The 14,226-nt window shown below is 42.1% G+C and overlaps 1 protein-coding gene across 1 annotated transcript in view; it reads left to right on the top strand.

Annotated features, from left to right (window-relative positions):
• Nucleotides 1-1,277: 1,277 nt before the first annotated feature.
• LOC111139530 (zinc finger protein 283) overlaps nt 1,278-14,226 on the top strand; it is a 31,209-nt gene continuing 18,260 nt past the window's right edge. Inside the window, exons 1-4 of the mRNA XM_022491823.1 lie at nt 1,278-1,548; nt 1,855-1,905; nt 7,774-7,861; nt 10,098-10,224. Coding sequence (XP_022347531.1) covers nt 1,532-1,548; nt 1,855-1,905; nt 7,774-7,861; nt 10,098-10,224 — 283 coding nt within the window. The 5' untranslated portion in view covers nt 1,278-1,531. The remainder of the gene's footprint in view (nt 1,549-1,854; nt 1,906-7,773; nt 7,862-10,097; nt 10,225-14,226) is intronic.

The following is a 14,226-nucleotide window of genomic DNA, read 5'->3' as shown; positions in this document are numbered from 1 at the left end:
ATCTCAGATGGACAGTGATCTACCTTCATAATCACCATACTATGCACACAAAAGAAAAGTTTATAAAAAAAACTCACAAATATTAAGTCGTTCTCGGTTACTGATATTAACACACAATGTCACACATCTCATCTCTCAGTTCAAAGAGACCTTTGCATATGATCACAATATCAATCCACGACCACGTATTTCAACAGTGGTAATAATCTGTAACACAAACCGCCTGACATCTAGGGAAACAAAGATTCACACAAGCACAAACTATCCCATGACTATAAACAACTCCACTTAAGGTCCCACTCGCCAGATTGGACCCACAAACTCACCTGGAGGAAGACGCACCCATCTGTTCAACTGCCAGACCCTGCTCCAGTCTCTCATAAACTAGATAAGCTCGTGGTCTAACTTTTTCAAGAATTTTAAGTAGTGGCCATGAGGTGAGTGAGGTGTCAGGCACAAATTTTAAGGAAGAACTCACTTTCAGGGTTGTAAGTATAAGGTTGTATAAGTCAGTACTTACATAACTCTAATAGTGAGTACCTTCTTAAACTTTGTGCCTTAAGGTTATTCCCATGGACCTTACTTGAGACGTTCCCGCTCACTGAAGCCTAAGTCCCTGGTCCCTTCTCATCTCCACCTTCTCGGGAGTCCAGAATTTGTTCCTCAGCCTTCCTTGAGAACCATTCATCAACAACCAAACCATTCATCAAAGATGTTGACAACACCATAAAAGACAACTGAGCAGCAAGGCTCGTGGAGCCCGGACCTACGTCCTGCAGCAAAGACTAGAACAACTCCAAATTGACTTTGGAAAAAGCGCCTTTGCTACGCGAAGCCGAGTTGCATGCTGGGAGCATTCTGAGGATCCAGGGTCCCCACTCCTGAGTATTTGCCCACGGCGGACTACATTTCCCAGAAGTCTCCGGGCACAGGTCTTTTTCTGGGCGGGGCGAGTTTGCTGGGGGAGAGCTCTTTGGATGGCCAGGTTCCCAGCCTCCGAGGACTTCCCGGCTTTTATTTCCCATAAGTCTGTGGGTCCGTTTCCGGTGTCCTGAAGGTTTTTGGACTCGGCGTGGTGAGTTGCTAGCGTCGGAGGAAGTAAACAGCGCGGGGTCGGAACCCGCAGGGAGGGTGGGGGTTGACTCCGGGAGGCTCCCGAGGTGAGGAGGCCCGGCTTGCGGACAGGGCGTGTCGCGTTTGGAGCCTCCAGTCTGTGTGCGCGCGAGCAGCTGAGAAGGCTGGTGTGTGACAGACGGCGTGGCAGGACCGGAGTGTGTCTCCGTGATGGTGTATGCGATTGGGAATGTGTGACGGGGTGATGAGCTGCGTGGCCTTGTGGTTTTGCTTTGGCTGTGTGCTCCAAGTTTCCTCTAGACTTTCTTTGGGCCTGCCAAAGTGAAGTGACCGCAAGAGAAAGAGTCCTTCACTAAGCCCTAGAGTGAACGTTTCACGCCCGAAGGCGTAGGTCCAGTCTTGGGATGAGCATTGTACATCCAGAAGTGTCCTCATGACATGCCACTAGGAAGACGTGATGGGGAGGTTCCAGAGGTAAGATTCCTGGAAGGGGCGCGTCCCTGGGAGCCAGCTCCCTGTTTCAGAGCCACTGCGACCAGACCTCTCTCCCCAACAATTGCTGTCAACCCACAGAGAGATTCCAGTGTTCCTTTTCAATTCCATTTGGTTTCGTGTGGATGAAGGCAGATATGGCTCTAGATGGCGTTTTGGTTTCCCGTTGTTTCTGTTTTGTGTGTGTGTGTGTGTGTGTGTGTGTGTATTTTTGCTACCTCTGTGCTCCAAGCAATGCTGGTGTCTCATGATTCTTTTTTCTCCCGCCGCTGCTGGGTTTCTAAGAAGGACCCTGAGAAGGAAGAAAGAATTGTTGCATATTTTGAAATCAAGGTTCAGGTGAGTTTGTGTTTCTCTCTCTCTATCTCTTTTAAAGACAGTTACTTTTGTTTTTAGATCATGAGAATATTTGCTTTCCTTGGCCTGCAGTATCACTGGTAGTGTCTATCCTGAGTTTTCCTTCTGGTGAATGACCCACTGTGCTGATGTATCTCTCTTCTTGGTGACCCTCTCTTGCCCTTATTCTCAATCAATAGCTAGCTCTTCAAATGGCAAATTATTCAAATCCTTGGGTGCATTCTCCCTTTCTGAACATGCCGATGGTGTAGAAATACACCTCCTAGATTAGTGTTAGAGTTTCATTTTAGACTATGATTACTTAAGGAGATTGGTATTTACTTGGTATCATGTGCGAACTGTTTTGTGTCTTCTCCACAGTCATGATTTTTAGATCAAGGCAAGGTAGGAGGATTGTTTCAGTTAATAAATGACAATGTTTTAAGGCTTTTAGGAGGTGGGGATGTAATTGGGGTTTGAGCATAGGGGTTTGCTGTTTGCACCAACAAAGACAGACATTCAGTTAATCTTAAGGTAGAAATCTGTAACATTGCTAGACATGAGTTATTTCAGGTCCCACTTTGTGAGTGTTGTAGAGGCAGTACTGTGTTATGGTTAAGAATAAGGCTCTGGACTTAGAGCATCTGTATTCAAATCCTGGCTCTACATGTTACTAGCTCTGTGAGCTTAGGTGACTTGGGCTCTCTGTGTCACATCTACAAAATTAAGACAAAGTAATGCCTATCTTGTGGGGGTTATAAAGATGTAAAATGAGTCAGTGCATGTAAAGCGCCTTAGAACAGGGCCTGCCCCATGATACAGGCTTAGTGAATGTTAAGATTTGCTGTTACATGCTGATTCTGGATCATTTCACATCAACTTTCCATAACTGAAATTTGAAGAGAAATATGAAGATGATTGTGATAGGTGCTTGCAAGTTTAAAAAAGTGACCAGATGCTCAAATGGTCTAGTGCAGGATGCCTTAACCTGAGGTCATGTGCCATTTATGAGCTGCCATGCAAACCCCTTGAAATTGGGCAGGATTTTTGTAAATATTTGTGAATTTTTCTTTCTTTTTTTTAAAATATTTATTTATTTATTTGACAGACAGAGATCACAAGGAGGCAGAGAGGCAGGCAGAGAGAGAGGAGGAAGCAGGCTCCCTGCTGAGCAGAGAGCCTGATGTGGGGCTTGATCCCAGGACCCTGGGATCATGACCTGAGCCGAAGGCAGAGGCTTCAACCCACTGAGCCACCCAGGTGCCCCTGAATTTATTTTTCTTAAGTGAACAAAATGTCTGTAATTTCATGAGATTGTTAAGTGTAGATGACATAGAAAAGGTCTGGTTTCATTGATCTGGAATGAAGATTTAATAGATGGGAAGGAACTTATAAAATTAGGGTCCAGTGATAAGGAAACAGTTAAGTAAATTGCAGTATATCCTGTAATGGAATAATGTGCACCTAATAAAAAATATGTTTATAAAGAATCAAAAGAAGGAAAAATGTAAATAATAAAATATTAAGTAATAGTTGTAGTTACGAACAAATTCCCCAGGAATATTATGAGTTATATAAGAATCCCATTCAGTAGGAGATAATTTTGAAAGACATTTTTCAAGGATTGTCTCCAAAATGTTTTTGATTTGACTCTTCAGTGAAGAATTAGAGAGGTATAGCCACACCTGTTGAGCGTCTGTTCTTACCAAATGTCATTCTGCTTAGGTGCATATATTTCCTTCCTCAGACTTTGAAGGTGACTTACATAATTAATATTCATTATGGGGGCATCTTTTTTTTTTTAAAGATTTTATTTATGTTTGTGAAAGAGAGAGTGGAGGGGCGAGCATGAACGGGGGGGAGGGTCAGAGGATGAAGCAGACTCCCCGCTGAGCAGGGAGCCCCATGAAGGACTCAATCTCAGAATCCTGGGATCATGACCTGAGCCAAAGGCAGATGCTTAACTGACTTAACTGAGCCACCCAGGCACCCATTATGAGGGAATCTCTACAGTGAAAGTGTCTCAGTGTTATGGTGAGCTACAGCTAGAGATGTTCAACAGCGGGTAGGTGTACTTTGTTTCTGGCCCACTGATTTTCGAAGCGTTGGGTCTGTTTTTGTTTTTGGTTTTTTTGGTGTTTTGTGTTTTTTTTTTTTTTTTTTTTCAGTTTTATTAATGACTGAAATATGCCCCTTCCCTATTATTCAATTTTTCATACTTGGCACTATCTTTATATTTCTGATTATGGAATTAAAACAGGTTTGTTGCAAAAAGTTCAGCAATCCAAGAAAAATATAGAGATGGAAGTTAAAATTACATCCTCTAAAGTTAATCAATTCTTAATATTTTGGTGTGTTTCTGTTTAAAATTTTTTTCCCTGTGAAATTATGTGTCTGGTTTTGTTTCTGCAGAATAAGATAACAGTAATGGGTGGTAGAGTTGAGTTGAAGATACTTTAGCTCTTATTTTGAAGAAGAAATCCAGCCCAGATGTGGGTTTTATTTTAATCTCAAATATGTAGAAAGAAGAAGGAAATGTCAGTGATTTCTTACTTAAAAACCCATCAGGTCATGATCCTGGAGTCCCAGGATCGAGTCCCACATTGGGCTCCCTGCTTGGTGGGGAGTCTGCTTCTTCCTCTGACCCTCCCCCTTCTCATGCTCTCTCTCTCTCTCTCAAATAAATAAATAAAATCTTTAAAAACCTATAGTATTCACAACTTTTAGGAGTATAGAAACACCTTTTTAAAAATTAGAAGGGCCACAAAGACAGACTTTCAGAATTAGATTATTTTAAAGGTTACTTCCGTAAAAAATAGTGATAATTTCTTTTTTTTTTTTTTTAAGATTTTATTCATTTGACAGACAGAAATCACAAGTAGGCAGAGAGGCAGGCAGAGAGAGAGGAGGAAGCAGGCTCCCTGCTGAGCAGAGAGCCCGATGTGGGGCTCGATCCCAGGACCCTGGGATCATGACCTGAGCCGAAGGCAGAGGCTTAACCCACTGAGCCACCCAGGCGCCCCAAAATAGTGATAATTTCTAATGTATATGTTCTGTCTTATCAAAATCTATTTTGTAGGGGCAGCTGGGTGGCTCAGTCAGTTAAGCATCTGCCTTCAGCTCAGGTCGTGAACCCGGGGTCCTGGGATCGAGTCTCACATTGGGCTCCCTGCTCAGCGGGAAGTCTGTTTCTCCCTCTCCCTCTGCTGCTCTTTCTCTCTCTATCAAATAAATAAATAAAAATCTTAAACAAATGTTTAAAAAATCTACTTGATAAATAATATTTCCAATGACAGATAATAATACCAGAAGGTAGAATAAGAAGGTTATAGTTACCAATATCCAAATAAACGACCAATTTGCACAGAAAAAGATTGAGTCTCTGGTTCATGTTCTTCTTGGCACCTAATTGGGTTGTATTTTCCGAGCCAGTTTTATGATGCTGAGCCCTGTCTCTGTCTGCAGCTTCTGGCAGGAGGAGCTATCTCCTATATATCTTTCTGAGAACTTGTTTCTCTTATGTTGTTATTAAGGAAGAATTGGAGGCTCAAGGCTGGGCTGTGAAGCTTTAGTTAACTTTGTAGGAACGTGGGCCTGAGAAGCGCAGATTTTATTATGAAAAAATGGAAAGGTGCATTAACTGTCATTATAGTAGAATAAAGGACAGTAATCTTCTCTGTCTCTAATAATGGCCAAAACTTATATTAAGTAATTATTGTACACCCGTTGTTGTTGTTTTGAGTAATCTCTGCACCCATTGTGGGGCTCGAACTCATAATCCTGAGATCAAGAGCCATGTGCTCCTCTGAAGGAGCCAGCCAGGCACCCCTATTGTACACTAGTTTTTTTTTTTTTTTTTTTAAGATTTTATTTTTTTATTTATTTGTCAGAGTGAGCACAGGCAGACAGAGTGGCAGGCAGAGGCAGAGGGAGAAGCAGGCTCCCACTGAGCAAGGAGCCCGATGTGGGACTCGATCCCAGGACACCGGGATCACGACCTGAGCCGAAGGCAGCGGCTCAACCAATGGAGCCACGCAGGCGTCCCATGTACACCAGTTTTTTATGTAGATTTTCTTACATAATTTCATTGCAGTCATCTGTGGCAGACAATGTTCCTATCGTTCTTTTATTGACAAGGAAATAGAAGTGTTGAGAAATTGGTCATTGTCAAGGCCATATCCTGAAAGTCCAGCACCAGAGTTTTTTCTTAATTTCGGATACACTTCCCATATTGTGTATACTTTACAAACCTGCCTGCCTCCCTATGGAATTGATTATGTGTGTTTTCTTCATCAGTTAATCAGTTAATGACATAGCAGGCCACAGTCGAGCAAACCATTTGCTTACTGTTAGGTAGTTTCTGATTCTTGGTTATCATAAATGATTTTTGGCTGAATATTCCTTTCTTTAGATTTATTTATTTTAGAGAGAGAGTGAGCGAGCACATGAGCAGGAGGGCCAGAGGGAGCGGGAGAGAGAATCTGAAGCAGACTCTGCTGAGTGTGGAGTCTGAGGTGGGGCTCAACCCCATGACCATGAGATCACGACCTGAACTGAAACCAAGAGTTGGCCAATTAACTGACTTTGCCACCCTGGTGACCCTGGGTGAATATTTGTGTGTATACATCTGTACTTCTCTAGCTATTTAAGGATACATTTCCATAAGGGAATTTTGGGTAAAAATTTGCCCCAATTTTAAGAGCCTGAGATTGTACTTGGGAGGTAATACAATAACTGAAAGACATTGTTGTTACCCTTAAGACAAGGAATCCTAAAGATACATGGGAATAACTAAAGCTGACAGCAACAAAGGCCAATAAACAATGCAGGCAACCTGTCTTAGGAACTCACAGGAAGGTAATTATAGGCAATGCTGTTGGGTCATGACCAGCTTTGTGGAGGCAAATGGAATTCGTCCCAAGTTTTATACTTACAGGTTTTATCCTACTAATGTTCACTGCTAAGTGAGACTAACGGGATCAGGTGATTTAGCACTTACCAGGAGAGTATCACGTCTAAAAAGATAGGTCAGCTACAAATTAAACCCGTGTGTCAGAAGACGTGAAAAGAAGCAGGCTTGCGATCTCATCAAAGTATTCATGACTTTTCTTGGGGAATTTTAGCCATTTTTTTCTAGGCAGGACGTGAGTGTATATAGAAATTATGTAGTTAATATAATGCATGGCTGTGGTTACAGCAACTCTGCAGAATACTTAAAAAGGACATTAGGACCACAATAAAAACTTTATTGTATATGGGTATATAACTTCCTAAACACTTTCTTCATCTATTGACATCTGATTGTCAGTCTTTTCTCTATCGATATACATGCATAATTTATAAATAGAATCAGACTATACATCCTGTAAGCTGTATTTTGTATTGACAACATATCTTGATGATTTCCCCCAACTTAGCATAGTTTTATAGCATTCCATTGCATGGATGTTCTGAATGCATTAAGAGGTCAGCTTTTGGGGCTCAGGCAATTGTATGTCCCATCTACTTCTGTGTCTTGACCAACTTTCTTCAGCCCCAAGCCCATGAAGGATGTTGCGGCTTGGACCACGTACCTCTTTCGCAGCTCTGAGAGGTGAGAGTAGCGGGAGGAGGCTCCAGTCTGTGCAGCACTCAGTAGACCAACCTCTGGTCTACTGAGGTAGACTGTATCAGTATCCCCAGAATGAGGCGCTGCCAGAAACCTTCCTACTGAAGGACGTTCGGGTTTTAGGTGAGAGTTTAGATTCCACAGATGGTTGTGGGAGGTGTGAAGCAGAAGCAGGAATGGAAGAGATAAAAGCTTATATTAGCTTCAGTCAGGATGGGATCACTTAAGCACACCTGGTCTAAAGCTTTTTTTTCCTTCCCCAGCTCTGGCTTTTCTGGATTCTGTGCTTCACCAATAGAGGAACCCCATGGATTATTAATTAGTTCTTGCAGTTCTAGAACCATGACTGATGTAAGTTGGTATTTCTCTGTCCTTGAAATATTGTGATTTTTTTAGGTCATATGAACCTTTTCCTTAATTGTCCTAAAGCCTTCTACGTAATAGAACCCCAGTCCTGAACCCAGTCTCAGTTCCTGTCCCAGTAAAATATTGTGCGAAATAACCCAGTGTCCTATGTGCCTTTCCGATCAGTATCATCATGTCATTGAACACATCCAACAACTGTGTGCTCAGTCTTCTGTTAAAAGCAGTGGAGGGATAGGAGTCTTTTGAAGGAAATAGTTGAGCTCCTGTCAAAGAATAGCTCAAAGAAATATAGTTAGCAATTAGCACATTTTTACTTGTATACAAGGAAAACCAAGAGTAGATTGATTTCATCTATCAGGGCACAAACAGGATTTCTATAAGGGAAGGAGAAAAGAGAGAATGAAAGACTGTAGACATTTTCAAAACAACAGTTACTCCTTCTTCTAAGGTGCTGATTGGCAGGCATCTAGGAAAGAAGCCAGTCAGGATACAATGTCCTTAGACAGCTGGATGGTCATCCAAGAGAACATTTTCAGTTGCTTGTGCCTTCTCTGGAGAGTTTTGGGGTTTACTTAGGACGTACTTAGGACAGTAGGCTGTCTTGGGCAGTGCCCGTTGTTATCACCTGTCTTTGTTCCACTAGGGCTGCACCAATTCCCTTACCAGAATTTTTTCATTCCTGTGTCAGGTCTGTGGGGTGATGCTTCAGTGATGAGGGTCTCATTTGACCACACAGGCAAACTTGGAACTTCTTCACAGACCTGAGTTTCTCAGAGAGAGAAGATGGAATTTGGGTTTTCTTGGCCTTAGCCTCAGTTTCTGTGAGGCTTTGCAAAGCTTTTAGGATGAGAGGGATGGTGAGTGGGTCTTCCTAGGGAAAGTGGTGCTGTAATTGTTGAACACCAGTGTCAAAGTTCATTTTGTTATTGACCAGGATGCGCAGATCTTGGGTGACAACTGTGTCATATATGTTGTGCCCTTTCAGTGTCCTCCAACTCAGGAATGAGGAAATTGTTAGGTGAGGGGTGGTTGATGGTAACAAGTAAGAAGGTAATTGGGATTTCTAAATACTGGATGATAATAGATTCCTAGAATGAAGAAAATAGAATTTTTGTTCAACCTAAATGTATAAATATAGTAGAGATATTAATCTATCTATATGATGAACTGAGTTGCAGCTAATAAAAACATCTTACGTTTTACGTATTTACCATTATAAGAGAAAAGACTTACAATGTACTCTAACAGAGTGATTTACTTGAGGCTTAACAATAATCCTTAATTTAATGGAAATCATTTTTCTAAAAACTATAAAATCTCTATTTTTCTAAAATAGAGATTTTATAGTGCATTTGGGAAAAAAGATTTATTTTTTATATTCCTTAAAGGGAAAAGTTGGTGTAGCAGTTCACGTTAATAAAGAATTTATGAGGCAGGAACATAATAGGTTGTGTGTATGTATACGTAGTCATATACCTGGGGCTTCCCCCCACCCCCACTATTTTTTTTTTTTTAAAGATTTTATTTATTTATTTGACAGAGATCACAGGTAGGCAGAGAGGCAGGCAGAGAGAGAGGAGGAAGCAGGCTCCCCGCTGAGCAGAGAGCCCGATGCGGGGCTCGATCCCAGGACCCTGGGATCATGACCCGAGCCGAAGGCAGAGGCTTTAACCCACTGAGCCACCCAGGCGCCCCCCACTATTTTTTTTAAAGATTTTTTATTTAATTATTTGACAGAGAGATCACAAGTAGGCAGAGAGTCAGGCAGAGAAAGAGGGGGAAGCAGACTCCCTGCTGAGCAGAGAGCCCAATATGAGGCTCGATCCCAGGACCCTGAGAACATGACCTGAGCCGAAGGCAGAGGCTTAACCCACTGAGCCACCCATATTTCTATTAAATATTTTTATTTAATAGAAGAGAAACTGGGATGATTTTATAGATTATCAGACAGGTCTAGTTATTTCATAATATCTAAGAAGGTTTTTTTTTTTTTGCTGTAACAGGATTCTTCTAGAACATGAAGACACTCTGCCTTAGTCATACAAATTTCTTTACTTTTCCCTACCTGTACGTACCGCAGGCTTCTAGCCTACTTGATATTACATCTTCCTCTTCTTGCAGTTTATCCTTCACGATCCTTTTTTTCCCCCTCTTGGAAATACTTTCTTAAATCCTTAAATTTCTGTAATTTCACAAGTAATGTATGGGTTTTTGGTTTTAGGGCTTGGTGACTTTCAGGGATGTGGCCATCGACTTCTCTCAGGAGGAGTGGGAGTGCCTGGACCCTGCTCAGAGGGACTTGTACGTGGATGTGATGTTGGAGAACTATAGTAACTTGGTGTCATTGGGTAAGGTCCTCTGCCTGAAATACTTCAGAGTCTTTCTCTGCACCATCGGCTTTTCGCTATGGGAATTACAGGGCTGTCTTTGAAGAAACCAGTTGAATTTCTTCTCCCCGTGGTCAAAGGGATGTTTTGATATTTGTTGGATTTGGAATGGGTTCGTTGGGCTCCTTCCTCTTCCCATGCCTTCACACCTTCCTCTGGCTTTTTCTGCAATTGCCTCTCTTCTTTAATTACTAAGGAGCTGGATTTGCATTATGGGGCATTTAATTCATAACCATCGTCAGAGAAATCAGGTTTCATACTGTGTTGAACTTGAGCATATCTAGAGATGATCTGTGTCCTTGCTACTCAAGGCGTGGTGGTTTAGTTTGAGGAACTGTAGGGAGGCCAGAGCAGAGTTAGTGTAGGAGAGGATGCCAAGAAGGCAGTGAAGGAGATAGGCTAGGCCCAGGTGAGAGGCAGTTTTGTTGGTTTGGGGGAGGGATATGGATTGTTTTCTCAGTGGTTTCATTTGGTTTATGTGGGGTTTTAGCATTTTTTTATTGTTAAGTTTTTCATACCTAACATCAGCTTCTTCTGGGGCTTGTGAGGTCCTCCCTAGTCCTGCAGAACAGAAGCTGCATTTATACAAGATCCCCAGGTGATTTTTATACAGTTTAAAGAAGCACTGCTCTTCGTAATTTTTTGACCCACATGCAGGGAGTACAGCTAGAAACAGGGTTCTGATGTACTGTGACTTTCCAAAGAGCCTCTCCATTTTATATAGAGGAGGGTTGGATAAACAGAAGTTATTTTATACTAAGTGAACACATTCATTTGCTTTCAGCATATTTGAGGTTGAAAGTTGGAGTCTGTGAACTTCGCATTTTACGAAGTTAAATTCGACATTGAATTAAATCCTAAAAATGTCTCATGAACCTTCTTTTCCTGTTACCAAAATAACAACAGTAATAATAAGAATATTAATATTTAACACTGTGCTTACTATAAACCAGGCTGTGTTGTAAGCAGAGCAAATACTTCGGCTTACTTAACTTTCACAATATCCCCATGAGGCAGGTAATGTTTTTATCAAACTACTTTTTAGATGAGAATACAGAGGCTCAGGGTAAGTGACTTCCCGGGGTCACACAGCTAGTGGGAGAAGTAGCAATGAGCCTTTAAGGAGGTCTGGCTCATAAGTCTGTGTTCTCAACCACTGTTCTCTGTTTGCTCCAAAGAGGAGTCTGAATGAATCTAAAACAAGATCATTCTCCTACTGATGTGATGTCGTTTTTCATTCCCATCATACTTCTTTTCTGTGAAGTCTTTATCAATATTATTTTTACTTCTTATTGCATATTTGGCCAAATGTTTTGAACTCATCATTTTAAAAAAAAGGTCTATGCCATTTAGTAGTTCTTTTCTTGCAAGGAGACACTCCATTTCTCAGTCGGGTGTGACCTTATGGGAGCAAGGACAGGAGTCCTGGATAGTTGTGAGGGGAGGGCCAAGAAGCTGGAACCCAGGAAGGCAAAGGCAGGAGGGAACCATCATTGCCGGGAACCAACCTCACAGGTCACACAGGAGGAGGAGAAACAGGTGGGATGGTGCTTAGAAAACTCCCTCCCTGTGGAGGGAGGAAATTGAGATCTCATTTTGGGTTACCAAACGAACTTCCGTCTGATCTCATTTCTTACTCTCTTTGTTTTTCTTCTATTTCCCTCCCATTTCGCCAAGGAAGGCTTCTCTTTTGTTTCTGGTGCAACCATTCTATGTCGGATTCAGTGGCTGTCCAGCTCTTTTGCATTTCTGCATGTGTCTGAATGAATAACTGCATTCATTCATAAGTTCTGCAAATATTTTGACTACTTGCTCCTAGCCAGGCATTGTACTGGGCGCTATCCATACAGTCATGAACGACATCAATAACTTGCCCATTCTCAAATGCAGTTTTATGTAGTCAGGGAGAAACTGAAAGTAAGTAAATAAATAAATAGGTAAATAATGTCATATAATGAAACATGTTGGTCAAGGAAGATAAAGAGCATGAGAATAGAAAATGATAGAAATCCACAGGGCTCATTTAGGTAAGGTGGTCAGGGAAAGCTTTCTTGAATAGAAGCATGAAGAGTGGCATCAAATTCTATGAGTATCTGGGGGAGGAATAGATCAGTCACCGTGAACAGTAAACACAAAGGCTCCGTGATTGCCAAGAAACTGTTGGAATGGTAAGAAGGCCAGGACACAGTTAGTAAAAGAGTGTAAAAAAAAATAAGGTTGGTAAGGGGTGCCTGGGTGGCTCAGTGGGTTAAAGCTTCTGCCTTCAGCTCAGGTCATGATCCCAGGGTCCTGGGATGGAGCCCCACATCAGTTCCCTGTTCAGCCGAGAGCCTGCCTCTCCCTCTCCTACTCCCCCTGCTTATGTTCCCGCTCTCCATCTCTCTCTGTCAAATAAATAAATAAAATCTTAAAAAATATATTAATTCTCCCAGTTTTTGTTTGTATGAAAAATTAGCTAGTGTGTTTCCTTCTTTGAAGGATCTTTTTGACTGATACAGAATATAAGATTGACAGGTTGTTTTTCCCTTTCAGCACATTGTTGCATGGTCTCCTGACTCTGATAAGAAGTGTGTTGTCACTCTAATTTTGATTCTTCATGTATGTTTTCCTCCCTTCTGGTGGCTTTTTTTTTTTTTTAATTATTTTCTTTTTAAGATTTTATTTATTTATTTGACAGATAGAGACACAAGTAGGCAGAGAGGCAGGCAGAGGGAGAGGGAGAAGCAAGGTCCCTGCTGAGCAGAGAGTTTGATGCGGGGCTCGATCCCAGAACCTTGGGTTATGACCTGAGCCGAATGTAGATGCTTAACTGACTGAGCCACTCAGGCACCCCACTTCTTTTCTTAAAGATTTCTTAATTTGAGGGGCACCTGGGTGGCTCAGTCATTAAGCATCTGCCTTTGGCTCAGGTCATGATCTCAGGGTCCTGGGATGGAGCCCCGCATCGGGCTCCCTGCTCAGCGGGAAGCCTGCTTCTCCCTCTCCCGCTTCCCCTGCTTTAATTCCCTCTCTCGCTGTCTCTCTCTGTGTCAAATAAATAACTAAAACCTTTTTAAAACATTTTATTTTATTTTATTATTTTTTTAAAGATTTTTATTTATTTATTTAACAGACAGAGATCACAAGTAGGCAGAGAGGCAAGCAGAGAGAGAGGAGGGAAGCAGGCTCCCCGCTGAGCAGAGAGCCCGATGCGGGGCTCGATCCCAGGACCCTGAGACCATGACCTGAGCTGAAGGCAGAGGCTTTAACCCACTGAGCCACCCAGGCGCCCCTTTATTTTATTTTTTTAAAGATTATTTATTTATTTATTTGACAGACAGAGATCACAAGTAGGCAGAGAGGCAGGCAGAGAGAGAGGAGGAAGCAGGCTCCCCACTAAGCAGAGAGCCCGATATGGGGCTCGATCCCAGGACCCTGGGGTCATGACCTGAGCCGAAGGCAGAGGCTTTAAACCACTGAGCCACCCAGGTACCCCTAAAACCTTTTTTATTTTTTATTTTTATTTTTTTTCCCCTCCCCCCCCCCAAAACCTTTTTTAAAAAAAGATTTATTTATTTGAGAGAGAGAGCAAGAGAGCACAGGAGGGAGGGGCAGAAGGAGAAAATAATCCTAAGCAGAGTCTGCACTGAGGAAGCCTGACATGGGGCTCTATCTTATGACCCTAAGATCACAATGTGAGCCGAAACCAAATTGGATGCTTACAAGACTGAGCCACCCAGGCGCCCACTGTATACTTATTTTTTCTTTTTCTTTTTTTTTTTTTTTTTTTTTTTTTAAGATTTCTGTGTTTGAGAGAGAAAGAGAGTTCTGGCTGCTTTTAAGATATTCTTTAGGGACTCCTGAGTGGCTCAGTTGGTTAAGCATCTGACTCTTGATTTTGGCTCAGGTCATGATCTCAGGGTTGTAAGACTGCCCTGCGTCAGTCTCCGCGCTGAGTATAGAGCCTGCTTAATATTCTCTCTC

The sequence above is a fragment of the Enhydra lutris genome, unplaced genomic scaffold (assembly GCF_002288905.1).
Source record: "Enhydra lutris kenyoni isolate GAN:26980312 unplaced genomic scaffold, ASM228890v2 scaffoldscaffold110, whole genome shotgun sequence".
Classification (NCBI taxonomy): Eukaryota; Metazoa; Chordata; class Mammalia; order Carnivora; family Mustelidae; genus Enhydra; species Enhydra lutris.
The sequence above is the reverse complement of the archived record's forward strand: the minus strand, read 5'-3'. Positions and strand labels throughout refer to the sequence as shown.